We start from the raw sequence: 23,268 nt of genomic DNA, 5'->3' as shown, positions 1-23,268 counted from the left end.
AGCATCCTTTGTTCCTACTTTTATGAAATCTCTATAAAGTTTGTTTTTCTTTTTACAAGCATTCTGTAGTCCCTTTATAATCCAAGGCTTTTTATTGTAGCTGTCTCCTTGTTTCCATACATTCGGACAATGCTTTTCATACAATGATAAATATACAAACCCCGTTTCCATATGAGTTGGGAAATTGTGTTAGATGTAAATATAAACGGAATACAATGATTTGCAAATCCTTTTCAACCCATATTCAGTTGAATGCACTACAAAGACAACATATTTGATGTTCAAACTCAGCCCATCTAGAAAAAATATGTCTACGTCACAACGGCGGCAGCTTCAACTTGCTCATGATCTCATGAGCCAAAAGCCCTTTTTGTCCAATAACAACTCTTGTGCAGTTTTTGAAACAAGTGTCTTGTTTGGACTCTTGCTGTGTGTGCAGAATGCCTGTTTTATTTTTCCCTGTGCTGGTGTTAAAATGTCATGCCACACATGAACTCTCGCATCTTGTCTCTCAACGTGGCTGCTGATCAGAGTAGGCTGCGATAAGCTTCAGCAAACTAAAACTTTGCCCCCGTTTTGTCAGTAAACTTCATGTTTGCCAGTGTTACACCAGTGACGGTAAGAGGTTTGCCAACTTGTGGCTGCTGGACTTACCATCAGTCCAGGTTGGACCCTGTCCCTCAACCCAAGTGATCTGGGACCATGGACCACCTACTCAGTGGCCTAGTGCAGTGGTTCTCAAATGGGGGTACGCGTACCCCTGGGGGTACTTGAAGGTATGCCAAGGGAAACGTGAGATTTTTTTTTTTAATTCTAAAAATAGCAACAATTCAAAAATCCTTTATAAATATATTTATTGAATAATACTTCAACAAAATATGAATGTAAGTTCATAAACTGAACATCAAATCAAGTAGGCTATTCCATTCATTACCATAAACCCAGAGTTCCCCCCATGCCACGATGGTTTGACCCTCACTAAAATGTCTGTCAAAAAGAACTGTGAAAAGAAATGCAACAATGCAATATTCAATGTTGACAGCTAGATTTTTTGTGGACATGTTCCATAAATATTGATGTTAAAGATTAATTTTTTTGTGAAGAAATGTTTAGAATTAAGTTCATGAATCCAGATGGATCTCTATTACAATCCCCAAAGAGGGCACTTTAAGTTGATGATTACTTCTATGTGTAGACATCTTTATTTATAATTGAATCACTTGTTTATTTTTCAACAAGTTTTTAGTTAATTTTATATCTTTTTTTCCAAATAGTTCAATAAAGACCACAACAAATGAGCAATATTTTGCACTGTTATACAATGTAATAAATCAGAAACTGATGACATAGTGCTGTATTTTACTTCTTTATCTCTTTTTCAACCATAAATGCTTTGCTCTGATTAGGGGGTTCTTGAATTAAAAAAATGTTCACAGGGGGTATATCACTGAAAAAAGGTTGAGAACCACTGGCCTAGTGGTTAGAGTGTCCGTCCTGAGATCGGTAGGTTGTGAGTTCAAACCCCGGCCGAGTCATACCAAAGACTATAAAAATGGGACCTGTTACCTCCCTGCTTGGCACTCAGCATCAAGGGTTGGAATTGGGGGTTAAATCACCAAAATGATTCCCGGGCGTGGCCACTGCTTCTGCCCACTGCTCCCCTTATCTCCCAGGAGGTGATCAAGAGTGATGGGTCAAATGCAGAGAATAATTTCGCCACACCTGGTGTGTGTATGAGACAATCATTGGCACTTTAACTTAACTTAACAGGACGACCTGTGCGGGAAATAATCCTAATACTACAGTAGCAGGCTGTTCGACTGGCAACTTGGATTGACTAACATTTTGGTCGCAGATTTCTAAAAACACTAGAACTCTGTCGAATAGATGATCTTTGACAAGTGTTTTCTACAGTAGGTCCTTAAAAACACCAAGTATAAAGTTTTAAGGCCCGCCTGTTCAATCTTTTTTTGTCCCACCAAAGGTGGCATACTCATTATTTTGTATAATGAATACTAAAAAACTACATACATACATACTAGGGTTGTATGGTATTACTGATAACGGTATTATTCTGCCTCTAAAAAATACCGGTTACCGGTTACATTTTCGTGACATTGCTGGTTTTACGAGCAGAGGAGCATGTTCGGCAACGCACACACCGAACCCGAATAGAAAACGTACAACGTACTTACAAGCAGACACGCCGCGTAGACAGAAAAGGGAGAATGGACACATTTTGGCTTAAAAAACTCAAGATAAAGGTGAAGCTATAACACTGAAACGCCACTCGGCAAGAGGTGCCTTAAAACATGGCTGGCTAGCTAGCGGCTAACATCCATCCGGCAGTGTTAGCCGGATGGATGTTAGACGCAGCATTGGCTGCTGTGACATGAGAAATTGGGCCGCCATCTTGAAGTGGTGATGAGGAGCCGGCGAGCAGCCTAAACTGACAGTTGACAGGTAGAAAACAAAGATGCCGGGCTGAGAATACATTTTTGGGAGTAATAATTGATAGTAATCTATCATGGAAACCTCATGTCAGACACATTGAAACAACAATCTCCAGAAGCCTCTCAATTATAAACAAAGCAAAACTATACCTCAGAGAAAATGCACTCCGTATTCTATACTGCACCTTGGTACTCCCATACCTTACATACTGTGTTGAAGTATGGGGGAATACTTACCACAACACAATTCATCCTCTGATCATGTTACAGAAAAGAGCAGTGCGGATCATTCACAACGTTGGTTATTTAGAACATACTCATAATCTGTTTATGCAATCCAAGTTGCTCAAATTTGATGACCTTGTTAAATATAATACATTAATAATCTTATATAAAGCATTTAACAAATTATTGCCGCCTAATCTACAATTTTTTTTTATAAGACGAGTGCAGGCTCATAACTTGAGAGGCTTGGGATATTTCTCATTGCAGAGAGCTCAAACCACTCGTAAACGTTTTTTTGTGTGTCTGTATGCGGAGTAAAACTATGGAACAAACTGGACTTACAACACAAGCAATGCCAAACTATTAATGGATTTATACTATTGAACAAACATGGGGTCTGGTTCAAATATAGAGGTGAGGGTCTTTAATTTGACCTGCTGTTGTACTCTGTCTCAAAGTGTTAACATGTGCTCAATGTTTCCTTACCATTATTGCTATGTTGTCTATTACCATTATTGTTATGTTGTCTATTACCATTATTGCTATGTTGTCTATTACCATTATTGTCATTTTGTCTATTACCATTGTTGGCATTTTGTCTATTACCAATGTTGGTATATTCATTATTCTTACATTGTTGATACAAATTATTGTTACAGTGTAATAATTATTGTTACCTGTGGTAATGCCACTATGATACAACATCTGTATTATAATCCTTGAACAAAGTGAGAGTGAAACTCATGTGAATAATCACTGAATGGAGAACTGGGGGTGGGATTAAATAAATGATCTTCTTCCCACTCCCTTTCAGGCAAAACTGGACAATCATGCATTACATACTGTACATTACCTTTTGCACTATATTAATTTATATTATTATGTGTTGTCAACTTTGTACTTTTAAAAAAAAAATTATGTCATTGCCTGAAATAAATGGAAAAAAAAAGAATCCTCAGTACTTTGTGTTGTTTACACAAACATTTACGGTCTATCTCATGTTTGTTCAAGAGTGTGATTCAATATTTGTATGGAACAATAAATAGTGTGATGCAAGTTGATTTTTTGATGGAGCCCAAAGTCTAGTTGGAAGAAAACCCTGCAATAAGTAAACGGGCAGCTTTTGAAGGTTGACTGACAGTATATAAGAGCAGCTCTTGTTCATGATCTCTACACAGAAGCAAGAAGGAGCTCTCACCTGCAGGTTTGTACTCACATGCTTTTTGCCTTCTCTCTCATGCAGATTGTGATGACTCAGCAGCTCTTTTGTGCGACTTCCAAGGTTTCTCAGTCCGTCGTCTTCAACTTCTGCACCATCTTCCTGGCTAAGATGCTGACTGTGACTTTAGTTCTTTGTGCAATGGTGGCACTGGCTACAGCTGACGGTGAGCACCAAACGACCTAAATGTGCTTCTACAGGATTGACACACAGAAACAGACGAGCGTTAACAGTCACTGGTTCTTGTTTGTCCACTCTAGATGCAGTTGTCGACTTTGCTGCGTCACAGTGTCCACCCAACTGGCAAAAACACAACAACCGGTGTTTCATCTTTCAATCCTCCACCATGAACTGGGTTAATGCTGAGGTGGGTATCATTATTTCATGCTTTTAGACAGCTGCTCTGTTGGTTTGGTGTGTAAGAGACGTGTCTCTCTGGCTCTACCCACTGCAGAACCAATGCCAGACCATGGGTGGGAACCTTGCATCGATACACCTGGATGACGAGCATAACTTCCTTCAGACCTTGACTCAGTCAGAAGCATGGATTGGAGGCTCAGATTGCCAAACGGTAATACATTAACCTACATTTCTTTGGTGTGTTTTGAGGCTAACATGATTCACCACTTGTACAGGCTGGAAGCTGGTTTTGGAGTGATGGTACAGGCGTGTCCGGAACTTTCTGGTGTCCACAAAAACCAGACAACACACCACAAGAGTGCTGTCTGAAGACCAACACTCAAAGTACATCACAGTATTTCATGACTGATTTAAGATGTGATCTTAAATGCCGGCCAATCTCAGTCACTACATTTGTTAAAAAGAGATAACATTTTCTTTTTGTCAACAGTCGGCAAATGCTGGGATGACACCGCCTGTGACACACTACTGCCATTTGTGTGTGCAAAGTCTCTTTAGACTGCAGGTATGTACAGTGACACTGTTTTGTTGCAGTCTCGTGCATATTCAAACTCTCTTTTTTATCAAAAGGCTGACCTGGACCCATGCAAGCAGAAGACTATGGATGGATGGATGGATATTTACCAACTGGAGAATATAACACAGACATCCTTTCATACATGTAATAAACATATTGAGAATTGACATGTGTATTTTGAATTGTTGTTTTTTTTACAAATATTTACACACCTAGTTTGACCTGCATCCTCCAGTCGTCACGTGCACAGAAAAGGTAATAGACACAGGCCTAGTGTGTTCATAATGGACAGGTGGTACATTAGGACAATGTTCTAGCAGCAATATTTAATGTGCTGAGTATTTGCTCCTTCGCTGGAAAAAAAAGAGCTTATGAGTCATGGACCTTGAACTCAGTATTTTAAGTTAATGTCAACCAATGCTTCCCATCCAATCTGAGTGAGTTTAAGAGGTGCTGCAAAGAGGAATGGGTGAAACCGCTCAAAGATAGGTGTGCCAAGCTTGTGGCATCGTATTCAAAAAGATTCCAGGCTGTAATTTCTGCCAAAGGTGCATCAACAAAGCATCGAGCAAAGGCTGTACATGTCAATCAATTTTTCATTTTTTTCATTTCCTTTTTATTTATCTCCTTCATTGATGTGCATCTTTGATCGACAGACAATTATACCTCAATTATACATTTACACACCAATGCCAGAGAAGGAGCAGGATGAAGAAACATCTTATATTTTCCTGCCCCCTTCAACATAATATGTAGTCTTACTTAATGGATATCATACAAACCAACAATTACATCCAAATATAATGAAAACAAACAAAAAAAACCACACAAAAAAACACAAGTGCAAAACTTCATGAAGTACAACCCGAACCAAAAAAAAAAAAGTAATATACACCTCACGGGATGATACAAAACAAATACAAACCCAGGCAAAAAATAAGTAAAATAATAAATATAAAGCAAAATGTAAACACTTATGGCTGTCCATATGATCTTATTGTTTTGTCTTTGTATCTTTTTTTCAATTGGAATATATTTTTACAATCTTTTATCTCATTGTAAAGACAATTTCATAGTTGAACCCCCACCACTGATATGCACATTTGTTTTAAAGTTGTCCTTGAATACTGATGTTGGAAATGACCTTTTCTTCTAAGCTCTTCATTCTCAGAAGTGATGACAAACATTTTTTGTAAATTTGCTGGTAATGTTTTACTTTTAGCCTTAAACATGACACATAATGTCTGTAACTTTACTAGCTCCTGTAATTTCAATACACCAGAATTAATAAATAATATGTTAGTGTGTTCTAAGTAATCTACTTCATGAACAATCCTTATAGCTCTTTTCTGTAGTTGATACAATGCCTTTATGTTACTCTTATACGTGTTCCCCCACACTTTATGTTACTCTTATATGTGTTCCCCCACACTTTATGTTACTCTTATATGTGTTCCCCCACACTTTATGTTACTCTTATATGTGTTCCCCCACACTTTATGTTACTCTTATATGTGTTCCCCCACACTTTATGTTACTCTTATATGTGTTGCCCCACACTTTATGTTACTCTTATACGTGTTCCTCCACACTTTATGTTACTCTTATATGTGTTCCCCCACACTTTATGTTACTCTTATATGTGTTCCCCCACACTTTATGTTACTCTTATATGTGTTCCCCCACACTTTATGTTACTCTTATATGTGTTCCCCCACACTTTATGTTACTCTTATATGTGTTCCCCCACACTTTATGTTACTCTTATATGTGTTGCCCCACACTTTATGTTACTCTTATATGTGTTCCTCCACACTTTATGTTACTCTTATACGTGTTCCTCCACACTTTGTTACTCTTATATGTGTTCCCCCACACTTTATGTTACTCTTATACGTGTTCCTCCACACTTTATGTTACTCTTATATGTGTTCCCCCACACTTTATGTTACTCTTATATGTGTTCCTCCACACTTTATGTTACTCTTATATGTGTTCCCCCACACTTGATGTTACTCTTATATGTGTTCCCCCATACTTTATGTTACTCTTATATGTGTTCCCCCACACTTTATGTTACTCTTATATGTGTTCCCCCACACTTTATGTTACTCTTATATGTGTTCCCCCACACTTTATGTTACTCTTATATGTGTTCCCCCACACTTTATGTTACTCTTATATGTGTTCCCCCACACTTTATGTTACTCTTATATGTGTTCCCCCACACTTTATGTTACTCTTATATGTGTTCCCCCACACTTTATGTTACTCTTATACGTGTTCCTCCACACTTTATGTTACTCTTATATGTGTTCCCCCACACTTCCACACAGTAGCTGATACATGGCAATATAAGTGCACAATACAATATACGCATTGCCCTATAATCTAACACATATATTACCTTATTTAATATAAAAATACTCTATGACATCTTTTTCCGTACATGTGCAATATGAGATTTCCATGTCATCCAGTATCACTCCTAAAAATCTAAGTTCAGAAACCCTTTCAATATCAATTCCATCTATTGACAGTTTGATTGTTTCCTCCCTTTTCCTCTTACAAAAAAATCATGAACTTTGTTTTTTTTACATTTAATGATAATTTATTGACATCAAACCATCTCTTAAGTTTAATCATTTCCTGTTCAATAATGTTTGATAACGCTTTTAAGTCATGTCCCGAACTATAAAAGTTGGTGTCGTCCGCAAATAATAGAAATTTCAATAACTTTGATACCTCACATATATCATTAATATATAAAATAAACAATTTTGGTCCCAAAACCGAACCTTGTGGAATTCCACATTCAATCCTCATTTATTCAGATGTATTACCCATAAAATCCACAAACTCTTGTCTATGATCTAAATAACTTCTTAGCCAGTCTAAAACTACTCCTCTCACACCAAATGAATACAACTTGGACAATAATATAGAATGATCTATAGTATCAAATGCTTTTTTAAGATGGATAAACACCACTACAGTGTATTTCTTATTATCAGTTGCTGTTGCTATATCCTCCATTATATTCATTACAGCTGAAGCAGTGGATCTATTGGTCCGGAATCCATACTGGCTCTCACTCAACAACATGTTCTTTTCAATAAAACTGTCTAATTTTTTTTACAAATATTTTTTCAATTATTTTATAAAATTGTGACAGCAGTGACACTGGTCTGTAATTAGTGACTCTATGTTTATCTCCCGTTTTAAAGAGTGGAATTACCTTTGCTACCTTCATTCTATTTGGAAAGGTCTCGTTTGAAAAGAAAGATTAAAAACATAACAAAGAGGTTTGATGATACAGTCAATAGTCTTTTTTACAATTATCATGTCTATACCATCACTGTCTGTTGATGTCTTATTTTTCAGTTGTGTTACCACCGATACAATTTCATTTTAACTAACGCCCTCCTTTGCTTCCCCCTCTCCATCCACTCTGTATATCTTTATGTTCTCCAAGACTCTCTGCCAGTTTGGGTCCAACATTCACAAAAAAATAATTCAATCCGTTTGCGACTTCATTCATATTTGTTATCATCTTATTATCCTCATTGATAAAATGGCTTGGTGGGTTTGTTGGCCCCAATGTTTTTACCTTGTTCAGAATATTCCAAGTTCCTTTGATATTGTTTTTATTTTTTTCAAGTAAATTATTATAGTATTCTCTTTTAGCTTGTCTCATTATTGTTATCAATTTGTTTTTGTAAACCTTATATTTCGTTTCAGCATCCTTTTTTCATACTTTTATGAAATCTCTATAAAAAAAATTTTTTTATTTTTTACAAGCATTCTGTAGTCCCTTTATTATCCAAGGCTTTTTATTGTAGCTGTCTCTTTGTTTCCATACATTCGGACAATGCTTTTCATACAATGATAAATATATACAAAGGTTTGTATTAAGAAAAGCCTCATATGCAGCATTTACCTCTCCCACATACACCTCATTGCAGTCTGCTTCAAATAAGTCCTTCCTAAACTTATTTATTGCCTCTTCAGTCCTTTTCCTTACATACCTATGGGGTTTTTTCCTCCCTCTTTCTATACATTTGACAGTCATAAGTAAGAAACACAGGTAAGTGGTCACTTATATCATTAATTACTAGTCCACTTTTGATATTATGTTCTATGTCATTTATAAAGATGTGATCAATTAACGTTGCACAATTTGTCGTTATTCTACTGGGTTTGGTGATCAATGGATAAATCCCTCCACTATATACCACATCCAAGAAGTCTCTTGTTGATTTATTTCTGGGTGAGTTTAGCAGATCTATGTTATAGTCGCCACACATGATGCATATTTTCTTTTCCTTTACCTTACACAATAATTCTTCCAATCTATCATTAAAGGCCTACTGAAAGCCACTACTACCGACCACGCAGTCTGATAGTTTATACATCAATGATGAAATCTTAACATTGCAACACATGCCAATACGGCCGGGTTAACTTATAAAGTGCAATTTTAAATTTCCCGCGAAATATCCGGCTGAAACGTCTCGGTATGATGACGTATGCGCGTGACGTCAATCGTTGAAACAGAAGTATTCGGACACCATTGAAGTCCATACGAAATAGCTCTGTTTTCATGTCATTATTCCACAGTATTCTGGACATCTGTGTTGGTGAATCTGTTGCAATTTGTTCATTGCATTATGGAGAAAGAAGCTGAGCAAGCAAAGAAGAAAGTTGTCGGTGCGAAGCGGAGTATTTTGCGAGGGAAGTCAGCAGCAACACAACACAGTCGGTGTTTCATTGTTTACATTCCCGAAAGATATAGTCAAGATCGAAGAACTCGGACAACAGAGACTCTTACCAAAAGGACTTTGATTTGGATACACAGTTGCGATACCGTGAGTACACAGCTGCGCTTCCAAACATTTGATCGCTTGCTATAACTAGCTCGAGCTAGTAGCTAGGAGCTAGGAGCTAGCATAACAAGCTAGCTCTTTGTGGCATATTAAATATAAGCCTGGTTGTGTTGTGGCTAATAGAGTATATATATGTCTTGTGTTTATTTACTGTTGTAGTCATTCCCAGCTGAATATCAGGTCCCACCCGCGCGCTTCCAAACATTTGATCGCTTGCCCGTACGTGCGTGTCATGTACGTAACTTTGGTTAAATATATAAGCTTTATGAACCTTGGGTTAGGTGAACGGTCCTTTGGGCTGAGTGAGTGTGTGTGTTGTGCAGGTGTTTGAATTGTATTGGCGGGTTTTATGGACGGGATCCCGTCCATATAACCCGCTCGAGCTATACCTAGCTCGAGCTAGTAGCTAGTAGCTAGGAGCTAGCATAACAAAAACCTAGGTGTTTGTTATGCGGGATTAATTTGTGGCATATTAAATATAAGCCTGGTTGTGTTGTGGCTAATAGAGTATATATATATGTCTTGTGTTTATTTACTGTTGTAGTCATTCCCAGCTGAATATCAGGTCACCCCCGGTTCTCACAGCATCTTCCACTCCCCACTAGTCCTTCACTTGCACTTTCCTCATTTACAAATCTTTCATCCTCGCTCAAATTAATGGGGAAATCGTCGCTTTCTCAGTCCGAATCTCTCTCACTTCTGGCGGCCATCGTTGTAAACAATAGGGAACTTTGCGTATATGTTCAATTGACTACGTCACGCTACTTCCGGTGGGGGCAAGCCTTTTTTTTATCAGATACCAAAAGTTGCGATCTTTATCGTCGTTGTTCTATACTAAATCCTTTCAGCAAAAATATGGCAATATCGCGAATTGATCAAGTATGACACATAGAATAGATCTGCTATCCCCGTTTAAATAAAAAAAATTCATTTCAGTAGGCCTTTAAATGCTTCTACCTCAGACCCAGGTGTCCTATATAAACATGTAACAATAACATTTCTCTTCTTTTCTATTTCTACCTCCACAGTTACACATTCAAATAAATCATGGATTACCACTGTCATACATTCAACAGGTCTACATTTCAAATCACAGTCAACAAACAGGGCCACACCTCCTCCCTTCTTGTTTCTTCTACTACAGTGATACAACTCATACCCGTCAATGGACAAATCGATACCTCTGTCTTTATCGATCCATGTTTTAGAAAGTGCTATTATTTTGAATTTGCCATTTAGAGTCTTCAAGTATTCGTCAATCTTCGAGAAAGTTGCATATAAGCTTCTACAGTTGAAATGTATTAAAGAAAATGTATTATCTAAACTAAAATTGTCATTAAATTGTTCCTTGGTGTAGTAGTCACAAGTAGCATTGATTGAGTTGAACAGATGGTTTTCTGGGTCAACATCATATTCAAAGTCATATAGTTTATAGTCCATGTATTGAGCTCTTCAAAACGCTTGATTCTCATTAGTCTCACCTTCTCGCTGCGTAGCCTTCCCCGTCTCCAGCCAAGGATGAGCCATGTCAGTCATAAGTCTAGCAGGTCTCATCTATATTGATCCAAGTCGCGGAGCTCTCGAATCGTGACAACTTTGGCTTCTTCATATGGTCCATTTAGCCAAATCATGATTTTGCAGTTCCGTGTCCATGTTGCTTGTATCTTGTTTTCTTTTCTGAGGATGCGTGCTTGTCTTGCAATGTCGGCGTTCTTCTTTGTAAGATGTTCATTGATGTGAACCCCAGTTCCCTTCAGCTTCCTTCCCTGCCGTAGTAACTCCGTCTTATGTTTTCGATTTACAAACCGGATCACAATGGCTGGGTTGGTTCTGCTGTCCTTCCTGGGGATAGTATGGCACGCCGAAATGCTGCCACTTTGAAGAGTCGTGTTCTTACTAGAAAAGAAGTTAAGTACTTGCCGTTCAAGTGTCTCAAGTTCGTCTGCCGGGGCTTCGGCGTCCTTGTCAGCGTCCCTGCTGTGAGTCCCGGCCACGCTTGCATATGTGCGATGTTTGGTTTCTAGTCCGCTAATAATCAAATCGTCCATTCTGGTGTACTGTTCAATTTCGTCAATTCTTGCTTCTAGGTCGACAATTTCCTTGTCTTTCTCCTTGATAATGTTTTTCAGCTTTTTGATATGGGTCAACAACTCCATGAGTGTGTCTTACTGTTTGGCCACTGTCCTTACATCCTCCGACAGGGAGTTAAGCGATTTTCTGATCTCCTCCAAGTCTTCCTCGAGTTTCTTGTGTTTCGCACTCATTTTCTTGATTCACTTGGTTTTCTTCTTAGTTTCAGTTCGGTTTCTTTACTTGCTTAAACTCACAAGCTAAACTGCGGAGACGCGTCACGACACTTTCGCCTTCCCACCGATGGGGTCCCGTCCGGCCTGGCAAGCCTCGCTCTAGCCTCTCTCCTCTTTTGGGCCTCGCCGCGTCACCTGCCGGTCTCGTCGCCGCGAGGTAGTCCCTCTGCTGCCAGTCGCTAGCCGTTAGCCGCTAGCCGCTAGCCGGGCCTCTCCCTCGCCGCCCCGCTGCTGTCACTCGCCGTCGCGAAAAAACTGCCGGTCTCGCCGTTTGAGGTGTCTTTAGCTCTTTGACATAACTGCTGTAACACCTTGTTTTTACTTTCGACACTTGACTTATTTCCACAAATCCACTCCCGTTTGCTCGCGTCTTTGCCTTCCTGCGAGCTGCCTTTTGCCCGTGGAAGATGACGACTGCTAAAGCAGGAATTGAGCAGTAATTGAGGGAGTGTGTGTCACTTATCAATCAATCAATCAATCAATCAATCAATCAATCAAAGTTAATTTATATAGCCCAAAATCACAAGTGTCTCAAAGGGCTGCACAAGCCACAATGACATCCAAAAACTCAACCCTAGTTAGTAGTGTGAGAGTCCAGTCCATAGTGGATCTAACATAATAGTGTGAGAGTCCAGTCCATAGTGGATCTAACATAATAGTGTGAGAGTCCAGTCCATAGTTGATCTAACATAATAGTGTGAGAGTCCAGTCCATAGTTGATCTAACATAATAGTGTGAGAGTGAAGTCCATAGTGGATCTAACATAATAGTGTGAGAGTCCAGTCCATAGTTGAACTTACATAATAGTGTGAGAGTCCAGTCCATAGTGGATCTAACATAATAGTGTGAGAGTCCAGTCCATAGTTGATCTAACATAATATTGTGAGAGTCCAGTCCATAGTGGATCTAACATAATAGTGTGAGAGTCCAGTCCATAGTGGATCTAACATAATAGTGTGAGAGTCCAGTCCATAGTTGATCTAACATAATATTGTGAGAGTCCAGTCCATAGTGGATCTAACATAATAGTGTGAGAGTCCAGTCCATAGTTGATCTAACATAATAGTGTGAGAGTCCAGTCCATAGTGGATCTAACATAATAGTGTGAGAGTCCAGTCCATAGTGGATCTAACATAATAGTGGGAGTCCAGTCCATAGTGGATCTAACATAATAGTGTGAGAGTCCAGTCCATAGTTGATCTAACATAATAGTGTGAGAGTCCAGTCCATAGTTGATCTAACATAATAGTGTGAGAGTGAAGTCCATAGTGGATCTAACATAATAGTGTGAGAGTCCAGTCCATAGTTGAACTTACATAATAGTGTGAGAGTCCAGTCCATAGTGGATCTAACATAATAGTGTGAGAGTCCAGTCCATAGTTGATCTAACATAATATTGTGAGAGTCCAGTCCATAGTGGATCTAACATAATAGTGTGAGAGTCCAGTCCATAGTGGATCTAACATAATAGTGTGAGAGTCCAGTCCATAGTTGATCTAACATAATATTGTGAGAGTCCAGTCCATAGTGGATCTAACATAATAGTGTGAGAGTCCAGTCCATAGTTGATCTAACATAATAGTGTGAGAGTCCAGTCCATAGTGGATCTAACATAATAGTGTGAGAGTCCAGTCCATAGTGGATCTAACATAATAGTGGGAGTCCAGTCCATAGTGGATCTAACATAATAGTGGGAGCCCAGTCCATAGTGGATCTAACATAATAGTGGGAGTCCAGTCCATAGTGGATCTAACATAATAGTGGGAGTCCAGTCCATAGTGGATCTAACATAATAGTGGGAGCCCAGTCCATAGTGGATCTAACATAATAGTGGGAGCCCAGTCCATAGTGGATCTAACATAATAGTGGGAGTCCAGTCCATAGTGGATCTAACATAATAGTGGGAGCCCAGTCCATAGTGCATCTAACATAATAGTGGGAGTCCAGTCCATAGTGGATCTAACATAATAGTGAGAGTCCAGTCCATTGTGGATCTAACATAATAGTGGGAGCCCAGTCCATAGTGGGGCTAGCAGGAGATCATCTCGAGTGGAGACAGGTCAGCAGCGCAGAGACATCCCCAACTGATGCACAGATGAGTGGTCCACCCTGGGTCCCGACTTTGAACAGCTAGGGCCTCAACTGTGGTAACCTCTCCACGCAGGAGAGGGGGGCAGAGCAGAAAAGAGACGGCAGATCAACTGGTCTAATACGGGGGACTATTTAAAGGCTAGAGTATACAAATGAGTTTTAAGATGGGACTTAAATGCTTCTACTGAGGTAGCATCTCTAACTCTAACCGAATAGAACATGCTCTATAGCCCGCAGACTTTTTTTGGGCTCTGGGATCTGGGAATGTAATTTAATAAAAAACTTAGTTTCCATTTTGGAACAACATAACATAACAAAATGCACTGCAGTCAGTGCCATCGCGGCACAAAGCAGGGCTGTGTGGCTGTTGTTGAGGGTCTCATTTTAGCACGGAGCTGAACCACGGTCGCGTTTCTCTCCTGCTGTGTTTTATAACAAACAGAATATCAGAGTTCATCACACATCAAAGGGCGATGCACCATCCAGCCCATCTAGAAAAAATATGTCTACGTCACAACGGCGGCAGCTTCAACTTGCTCATGATCTCATGAGCCAAAAGCCCTTTTTGTCCAATAACAACTCTTGTGCAGTTTTTGAAACAAGTGTCTTGTTTGGACTCTTGCTGTGTGTGCAGAATGCCTGTTTTATTTTTCCCTGTGCTGGTGTTAAAATGACATGACACACATGAACTCTCGCATCTTGTCTCTCAACGTGGCTGCTGATCAGAGTAGGCTGCGATAAGCTTCAGCAAACTAAAACTTTGTCCCCGTTTTGTCAGTAAACTTCATGTTTGCCAGTGTTACACCAGTGACGGTAAGAGGTTTGCCAACTTGTGGCTGCTGGACTTACCATCAGTCCAGGTTGGACCCTGTCCCTCAACCCAGGTGATCTGGGACCATGGACCACCTACTCAGTGGCCTAGTGCAGTGGTTCTCAAATGGGGGTACGCGTACCCCTGGAGGTACTTGAAGGTATGCCAAGGGATATGTGAGATTTTTTTTTTTAATTCTAAAAATAGCAACAATTCAAAAATCCTTTATAAATATATTTTATGAATAATACTTCAACAAAATATGAATGTAAGTTCATAAACTGAACATCAAATCAAGTAGACTATTCCATTCATTACCATAAACCCAGAGTTCCCCCCATGCCACGATGGTTTGACCCTCACTAAAATGTCTGTCAAAAAGAACTGTGAAAAGAAATGCAACAATGCAATATTCAATGTTGACAGCTAGATTTTGTGATGGGTCAAATGCAGAGAATAATTTCGCCACACCTGGTGTGTGTATGAGACAATCATTGGCACTTTAACTTAACTTAACAGGACGACCTGTGCGGGAAATAATCCTAATACTACAGTAGCAGGCTGTTCGACTGGCAACTTGGATTGACTAACATTTTGGTCGCAGATTTCTAAAAACACTAGAACCCTGTTGAATAGATGATCTTTGACAAGTGTTTTCTACAGTAGGTCCTTAAAAACACCAAGTATAAAGTTTTAAGGCCCGCCTGTTCAATCTTTTTTTGTCCCACCAAAGGTGGCATACTCATTATTTTGTATAATGAATACTAAAAAACTACATACATACATACTAGGGTTGTATGGTATTACTGATAACGGTATTATACTGCCTCTAAAAAATACCGGTTACATTTTTTTTTTTTTTTTTTTAACGAGCATGACAGCGCTCTGTCGTGACATTGCTGGTTTTACGAGCAGAGGAGCATGTTCGGCAACGCACACACCGAGCCCGAATAGAAAACGTACAATGTACTTACAAGCAGACACGCCGCGTAGACAGAAAAGGGAGAATGGACACATCTTGGCTTAAAAAACTCAAGATAAAGGTGAAGCTATAACACTGAAACGCCACTCGGCAAGAGGTGCCTTAAAACATGGCTGGCTAGCTAGCGGCTAACATCCATGCGGCAGTGTTAGCCGGATGGATGTTAGACGCAGCATTGGCTGCTGTGACATGAGAAATTGGGCCGCCATCTTGAAGTGGTGATGAGGAGCCGGCGAGCAGCCTAAACTGACAGTTGACAGGTAGAAAACAAAGATGCCGGGCTGAGAATACATTTTTGGGAGTAATAATTGATAGTAATCTATCATGGAAACCTCATGTCAGACACATTGAAACAACAATCTCCAAAGGCCTCTCAATTATAAACAAAGCAAAACTATACCTCAGAGAAAATGCACTCCGTATTCTATACTGCACCTTGGTACTCCCATACCTTACATACTGTGTTGAAGTATGGGGGAATACTTACCACAACACAATTCATCCTCTGATCATGTTACAGAAAAGAGCAGTGCGGATCATTCACAACGTTGGTTATTTAGAACATACTCATAATCTGTTTATGCAATCCAAGTTGCTCAAATTTGATGACCTTGTTAAATATAATACATTAATAATCTTATATAAAGCATTTAACAAATTATTGCCGCCTAATCTACAATGTTTTTTTTATAAGACGAGTGCAGGCTCATAACTTGAGAGGCTTGGGATATTTCTCATTGCCGAGAGCTCAAACCACTCGTAAACGTTTTTTTGTGTGTCTGTATGCGGAGTAAAACTATGGAACAAACTGGACTTACAACACAAGCAATGCCAAACTATTAATGGATTTATACTATTGAACAAACATGGGGTCTGGTTCAAATATAGAGGTGAGGGTCTTTAATTTGACCTGCTGTTGTACTCTGTCTCAAAGTGTTAACATGTGCTCAATGTTTCCTTACCATTATTGCTATGTTGTCTATTACCATTATTGCTATGTTGTCTATTACCATTATTGCTATGTTGTCTATTACCATTATTGTCATTTTGTCTATTACCATTGTTGGCATTTTGTCTATTACCAATGTTGGTATGTTCATTTTTCTTACATTGTTGATACAAATTATTGTTACAGTGTAATAATTATTGTTACCTGTGGTAATGCCACTATGATACAACATATGTATTATAATCCTTGAACAAAGTGAGAGTGAAACTCATGTGAATAATCACTGAATGGAGAACTGGGGGTGGGATTAAATAAATGATCTTCTTCCCACTCCCTTTCAGGCAAAACTGGACAATCATGCATTACATACTGTACATTACCTTTTGCACTATATTAATTTATATTATTATGTGTTGTCAACTTTGTACTTTAAAAAAAAAAAATTATGTCATTGCCTGAAATAAATGGAAAAAAAAAGAATCCTCAGTACTTTGTGTTGTTTACACAAACATTTACGGTCTATCTCATGTTTGTTCAAGAGTGTGATTCAATATTTGTATGGAACAATAAATAGTGTGATGCAAGTTGATTTGTTGATGGAGCCCAAAGTCTAGTTGAAAGAAAACCCTGCAATAAGTAAACGGGCAGCTTTTGAAGGTTGACTGACAGTATATAAGAGCAGCTCTTGTTCATGATCTCTACACAGAAGCAAGAAGGAGCTCTCACCTGCAGGTTTGTACTCACATGCTTTTTGCCTTCTCTCTCATGCAGATTGTGATGACTCAGCAGCTCTTTTGTGCGACTTCCAAGGTTTCTCAGTCCGTCGTCTTCAACTTCTGCACCATCTTCCTGGCTAAGATGCTGACTGTGACTTTAGTTCTTTGTGCAATGGTGGCACTGGCTACAGCTGACGGTGAGCACCAAACGACCTAAATGTGCTTCTACAGGATTGACACAGAAACAGACGAGCGTTAACAGTCACTGGTTCTTGTTTGTCCACTCTAGATGCAGTTGTCGACCTTGCTGCGTCACAGTGTCCACCCAACTGGCAAAAACACAACAACCGGTGTTTCATCTTTCAATCCTCCACCATGAACTGGGTTAATGCTGAGGTGGGCATCATTATTTCATGCTTTTAGACAGCTGCTCTGTTGGTTTGGTGTGTAAGAGACGTGTCTCTCTGGCTCTACCCACTGCAGACACAATGCCAGACCATGGGTGGGAACCTTGCATCGATACACCTGGCTGACGAGCATAACTTCCTTCAGACCTTGACTCAGTCAGAAGCATGGATTGGAGGCTCAGATTGCCAAACGGTAATACTTTTGCCTACATTTCTTTGGTGTGTTTTGAGGCTAACATGATTCACCACTTGTACAGGCTGGAAGCTGGTTATGGAGTGATGGTACAGGCGTGTCCGGAACTTTCTGGTGTCCACAAAAACCAGACAACACACAACAAGAGTGCTGTCTGAAGACCAACACTCAAAGTACATCACAGTATTTCATGACTGATTTAAGATGTGATCTTAAATGCCGGCCAATCTCAGTCACTACATTTGTTAAAAAGAGATAACATTTTCTTTTTGTCAACAGTCGGCAAATGCTGGGATGACACCGCCTGTGACACACTACTGCCATTTGTGTGTGCAAAGTCTCTTTAGACTGCAGGTATGTACAGTGACACTGTTTTGTTGCAGTCTCGTGCATATTCAAACTCTCTTTTTTATCAAAAGGCTGAGCTGGACCCATGCAAGCAGAAGACTATGGATGGATGGATGGATATTTACCAACTGGAGAATATAACACAGACATCCTTTCATACATGTAATAAACATATTGAGAATTGACATGTGTATTTTGAATTGTTGTTTTTTTTACAAATATTTACACACCTAGTTTGACCTGCATCCTCCAGTCGTCACGTGCACAGAAAAGGTAATAGACACAGGCCTAGTGTGTTCATAATGGACAGGTGGTACATTAGGACAATGTTCTAGCAGCAATATTTAATGTGCTGAGTATTTGCTCCTTCGCTGGAAAAAAAAGAGCTTATGAGTCATGGACCTTGAACTCAGTATTTTAAGTTAATGTCAACCAATGCTTCCCATCCAATCTGAGTGAGTTTAAGAGGTGCTGCAAAGAGGAATGGGTGAAACCGCTCAAAGATAGGTGTGCCAAGCTTGTGGCATCGTATTCAAAAAGATTCCAGGCTGTAATTTCTGCCAAAGGTGCATCGACAAAGCATCGAGCAAAGGCTGTACATGTCAATCAATTTTTCATTTTTTTCATTTCCTTTTTATTTATCTCCTTCATTGATGTGCATCTTTGATCGACAGACAATTATACCTCAATTATACATTTACACACCAATGCCAGAGAAGGAGCAGGATGAAGAAACATCTTATATTTTCCTGCCCCCTTCAACATAATATGTAGTCTTACTTAATGGATATCATACAAACCAACAATTACATCCAAATATAATGAAAACAAAAATAAAAAACACACAAAAAAACACAAGTGCAAAACTTCATGAAGTACAACACGAACCAAAAAAAAAAGAAGTAATATACACCTCACGGGATGATACAAAACAAATACAAACCCAGGCAAAAAATAAGTAAAATAATAAATATAAAGCAAAATGTAAACACTTACGGCTGTCCATATGATCTTATTGTTTTGTCTTTGTATCTTTTTTTCAATTGGAATATATTTTTACAATCTTTTATCTCATTGTAAAGAGAATTCCATAGTTTAACCCCCACCACTGATATGCACATTTGTTTTAAAGTTGTCCTTGAATACTGATGTTGGAAATGACCTTTTCTTCTATGCTCTTCATTCTCAGAAGTGATGACAAACATTTTTTGTAAATTTGCTGGTAATGTTTTACTTTTAGCCTTAAACATGACACATAATGTCTGTAACTTTACTAGCTCCTGTAATTTCAATACACCAGAATTAATAAATAATATGTTAGTGTGTTCTAAGTAATCTACTTCATGAACAATCCTTATAGCTCTTTTCTGTAGTTGATACAATGCCTTTATGTTACTCTTATACGTGTTCCCCCACACTTTATGTTACTCTTATACGTGTTCCCCCACACTTTATGTTACTCTTATACGTGTTCCTCCACACTTTATGTTACTCTTATATGTGTTCCCCCACACTTTATGTTACTCTTATATGTGTTCCCCCACACTTTATGTTACTCTTATATGTGTTCCCCCACACTTTATGTTACTCTTATATGTGTTCCCCCACACTTTATGTTACTCTTATATGTGTTCCCCCACACTTTATGTTACTCTTATATGTGTTCCCCCACACTTTATGTTACTCTTATATGTGTTCCCCCACACTTTATGTTACTCTTATATGTGTTCCCCCACACTTTATGTTACTCTTATATGTGTTCCCCCACACTTTATGTTACTCTTATATGTGTTCCTCCACACTTTATGTTACTCTTATATGTGTTCCCCCACACTTTATGTTACTCTTATGTGTTCCCCCACACTTTATGTTACTCTTATATGTGTTCCCCCACACTTTATGTTACTCTTATATGTGTTCCCCCACACTTTATGTTACTCTTATATGTGTTCCTCCACACTTTGTTACTCTTATATGTGTTCCTCCACACTTTATGTTACTCTTATATGTGTTCCCCCACACTTTATGTTACTCTTATATGTGTTCCCCCACACTTTATGTTACTCTTATATGTGTTCCCCCACACTTTATGTTACTCTTATATGTGTTCCCCCACACTTTATGTTACTCTTATATGTGTTCCTCCACACTTTGGTACTCTTATATGTGTTCCCCCACACTTTATGTTACTCTTATATGTGTTCCTCCACACTTTATGTTACTCTTATATGTGTTCCCCCACACTTTATGTTACTCTTATATGTGTTCCCCCATACTTTATGTTACTCTTATATGTGTTCCCCCACACTTTATGTTACTCTTATATGTGTTCCCCCACACTTTATGTTACTCTTATATGTGTTCCCCCACACTTTATGTTACTCTTATATGTGTTCCCCCACACTTTATGTTACTCTTATATGTGTTCCCCCACACTTTATGTTACTCTTATATGTGTTCCCCCACACTTTATGTTACTCTTATATGTGTTCCCCCACACTTTGTTACTCTTATATGTGTTCCCCCACACTTTATGTTACTCTTATATGTGTTCCCCCACACTTTATGTTACTCTTATATGTGTTCCCCCACACTTTATGTTACTCTTATATGTGTTCCCCCACACTTCCACACAGTAGCTGATATATGGCAATATAAGTGCACAATACAATATACGCATTGCCCTATAATCTAACACATATATTACCTTATTTAATATAAAAATACTCTATGACATCTTTTTCCGTACATGTGCAATATGAGATTTCCATGTCATCCAGTATCACTCCTAAAAATCTAAGTTCAGAAACCCTTTCAATATCAATTCCATCTATTGACAGTTTGATTGTTTCCTCCCTTTTCCTCTTACAAAAAAATCATGAACTTTGTTTTTTTTACATTTAATGATAATTTATTGACATCAAACCATCTCTTAAGTTTAATCATTTCCTGTTCAATAATGTTTGATAACGCTTTTAAGTCATGTCCCGAACTATAAAAGTTGGTGTCGTCCGCAAATAATAGAAATTTCAATAACTTTGATACCTCACATATATCATTAATATATAAAATAAACAATTTTGGTCCCAAAACCGAACCTTGTGGAATTCCACATTCAATCCTCATTTGTTCAGATGTATTACCCATAAAATCCACAAACTCTTGTCTATGATCTAAATAACTTCTTAGCCAGTCTAAAACTACTCCTCTCACACCAAATGAATACAACTTGGACAATAATATAGAATGATCTATAGTATCAAATGCTTTTTTAAGATGGATAAACACCACTACAGTGTATTTCTTATTATCAGTTGCTGTTGCTATATCCTCCATTATATTCATTACAGCTGAAGCAGTGGATCTATTGGTCCGGAATCCATACTGGCTCTCACTCAACAACATGTTCTTTTCAATAAAACTGTCTAATTTTTTTTACAAATATTTTTTCAATTATTTTATAAAATTGTGACAGCAGTGACACTGGTCTGTAATTAGTGACTCTATGTTTATCTCCCGTTTTAAAGAGTGGAATTACCTTTGCTACCTTCATTCTATTTGGAAAGGTCCCGTTTGAAAAGAAAGATTAAAAACATAACAAAGAGGTTTGATGATACAGTCCATAGTCTTTTTTACAATTATCATGTCTATACCATCACTGTCTGTTGATGTCTTATTTTTCAGTTGTGTTACCACCGATACAATTTCATTTTAACTAACGCCCTCCTTTGCTTCCCCCTCTCCATCCACTCTGTATATCTTTATGTTCTCCAAGACTCTCTGCCAGTTTGGGTCCAACATTCACAAAAAAATAATTCAATCCGTTTGCGACTTCATTCATATTTGTTATCATCTTATTATCCTCATTGATAAAATGGCTTGGTGGGTTTGTTGGCCCCAATGTTTTTACCTTGTTCAGAATATTCCAAGTTCCTTTGATATTGTTTTTATTTTTTTCAAGTAAATTATTATAGTATTCTCTTTTAGCTTGTCTCATTATTGTTATCAATTTGTTTTTGTAAACCTTATATTTCGTTTCAGCATCCTTTTTTCTTACTTTTATGAAAGCTCTATAAAAAATTTTTTTTTATTTTTTACAAGCATTCTGTAGTCCCTTTATTATCCAAGGCTTTTTATTGTAGCTGTCTCTTTGTTTCCATACATTCGGACAATGCTTTTCATACAATGATAAATATATACAAACGTTTGTATTAAGAAAAGCCTCATATGCAGCATTTACCTCTCCCACATACACCTCATTGCAGTCTGCTTCAAATAAGTCCTTCCTAAACTTATTTATTGCCTCTTCAGTCCTTTTCCTTACATACCTATGGGGTTTTTTCCTCCCTCTTTCTATACATTTGACAGTCATAAGTAAGAAACACAGGTAAGTGGTCACTTATATCATTAATTACTAGTCCACTTTTGATATTATGTTCTATGTCATTTATAAAGATGTGATCAATTAACGTTGCACAATTTGTCGTTATTCTACTGGGTTTGGTGATCAATGGATAAATCCCTCCACTATATACCACATCCAAGAAGTCTCTTGTTGATTTATTTCTGGGTGAGTTTAGCAGATCTATGTTATAGTCGCCACACATGATGCATGTTTTCTTTTCCTTTACCTTACACAATAATTCTTCCAATCTATCATTAAAGGCCTACTGAAAGCCACTACTACCGACCACGCAGTCTGATAGTTTATACATCAATGATGAAATCTTAACATTGCAACACAT

At 38.3% G+C, this 23,268-nt stretch overlaps 2 protein-coding genes across 2 annotated transcripts; both read left to right on the top strand.

The window, feature by feature from the left end:
• The first annotated feature begins 3,834 nt into the window (after positions 1 to 3,834).
• On the top strand, positions 3,835 to 5,001 carry LOC133634181 (type-2 ice-structuring protein-like). The gene is made up of 7 exons (XM_062027246.1): positions 3,835 to 3,882; positions 3,961 to 4,063; positions 4,158 to 4,264; positions 4,352 to 4,468; positions 4,533 to 4,641; positions 4,748 to 4,822; positions 4,888 to 5,001. The coding sequence occupies exons 2-6, from the start codon at positions 4,009 to 4,011 to the stop codon at positions 4,813 to 4,815; spliced, it is 456 nt and encodes a 151-aa protein (XP_061883230.1). The 5' UTR covers positions 3,835 to 3,882; positions 3,961 to 4,008; the 3' UTR covers positions 4,816 to 4,822; positions 4,888 to 5,001.
• A 12,541-nt stretch (positions 5,002 to 17,542) lies between these two features.
• LOC133634180 (type-2 ice-structuring protein-like) lies at positions 17,543 to 18,708 on the top strand. Its single transcript, XM_062027245.1, has 7 exons — positions 17,543 to 17,591; positions 17,670 to 17,772; positions 17,865 to 17,971; positions 18,059 to 18,175; positions 18,240 to 18,348; positions 18,455 to 18,529; positions 18,595 to 18,708. Exons 2-6 carry the CDS (start codon positions 17,718 to 17,720, stop codon positions 18,520 to 18,522), a joined length of 456 nt encoding a protein of 151 aa, XP_061883229.1. The 5' UTR covers positions 17,543 to 17,591; positions 17,670 to 17,717; the 3' UTR covers positions 18,523 to 18,529; positions 18,595 to 18,708.
• The last annotated feature ends 4,560 nt before the right edge of the window (positions 18,709 to 23,268 follow it).

This window comes from Entelurus aequoreus, linkage group LG18, assembly GCF_033978785.1.
Source record: "Entelurus aequoreus isolate RoL-2023_Sb linkage group LG18, RoL_Eaeq_v1.1, whole genome shotgun sequence".
Taxonomy (NCBI): domain Eukaryota; kingdom Metazoa; phylum Chordata; class Actinopteri; order Syngnathiformes; family Syngnathidae; genus Entelurus; species Entelurus aequoreus.
This window is presented reverse-complemented; position numbering and strand designations above follow the sequence as displayed.

Excerpts from the sequence above, each read along its gene's own strand:
- LOC133634181 (XM_062027246.1), top strand. The coding sequence starts at position 4,009 with ATGCTGACTGTGACTTTAGTTCTTTGTGCAATGGTGGCACTGGCTACA. Across the intron at positions 4,064-4,157 it reads GGCACTGGCTACAGCTGACG|ATGCAGTTGTCGACTTTGCT; the intron begins GTGAGCACCAAA and ends TGTCCACTCTAG. Across the intron at positions 4,469-4,532 it reads GAGGCTCAGATTGCCAAACG|GCTGGAAGCTGGTTTTGGAG; the intron begins GTAATACATTAA and ends CCACTTGTACAG.
- LOC133634180 (XM_062027245.1), top strand. The coding sequence starts at position 17,718 with ATGCTGACTGTGACTTTAGTTCTTTGTGCAATGGTGGCACTGGCTACA. Across the intron at positions 17,773-17,864 it reads GGCACTGGCTACAGCTGACG|ATGCAGTTGTCGACCTTGCT; the intron begins GTGAGCACCAAA and ends TGTCCACTCTAG. Across the intron at positions 18,349-18,454 it reads TCTGAAGACCAACACTCAAA|TCGGCAAATGCTGGGATGAC; the intron begins GTACATCACAGT and ends TTTTGTCAACAG.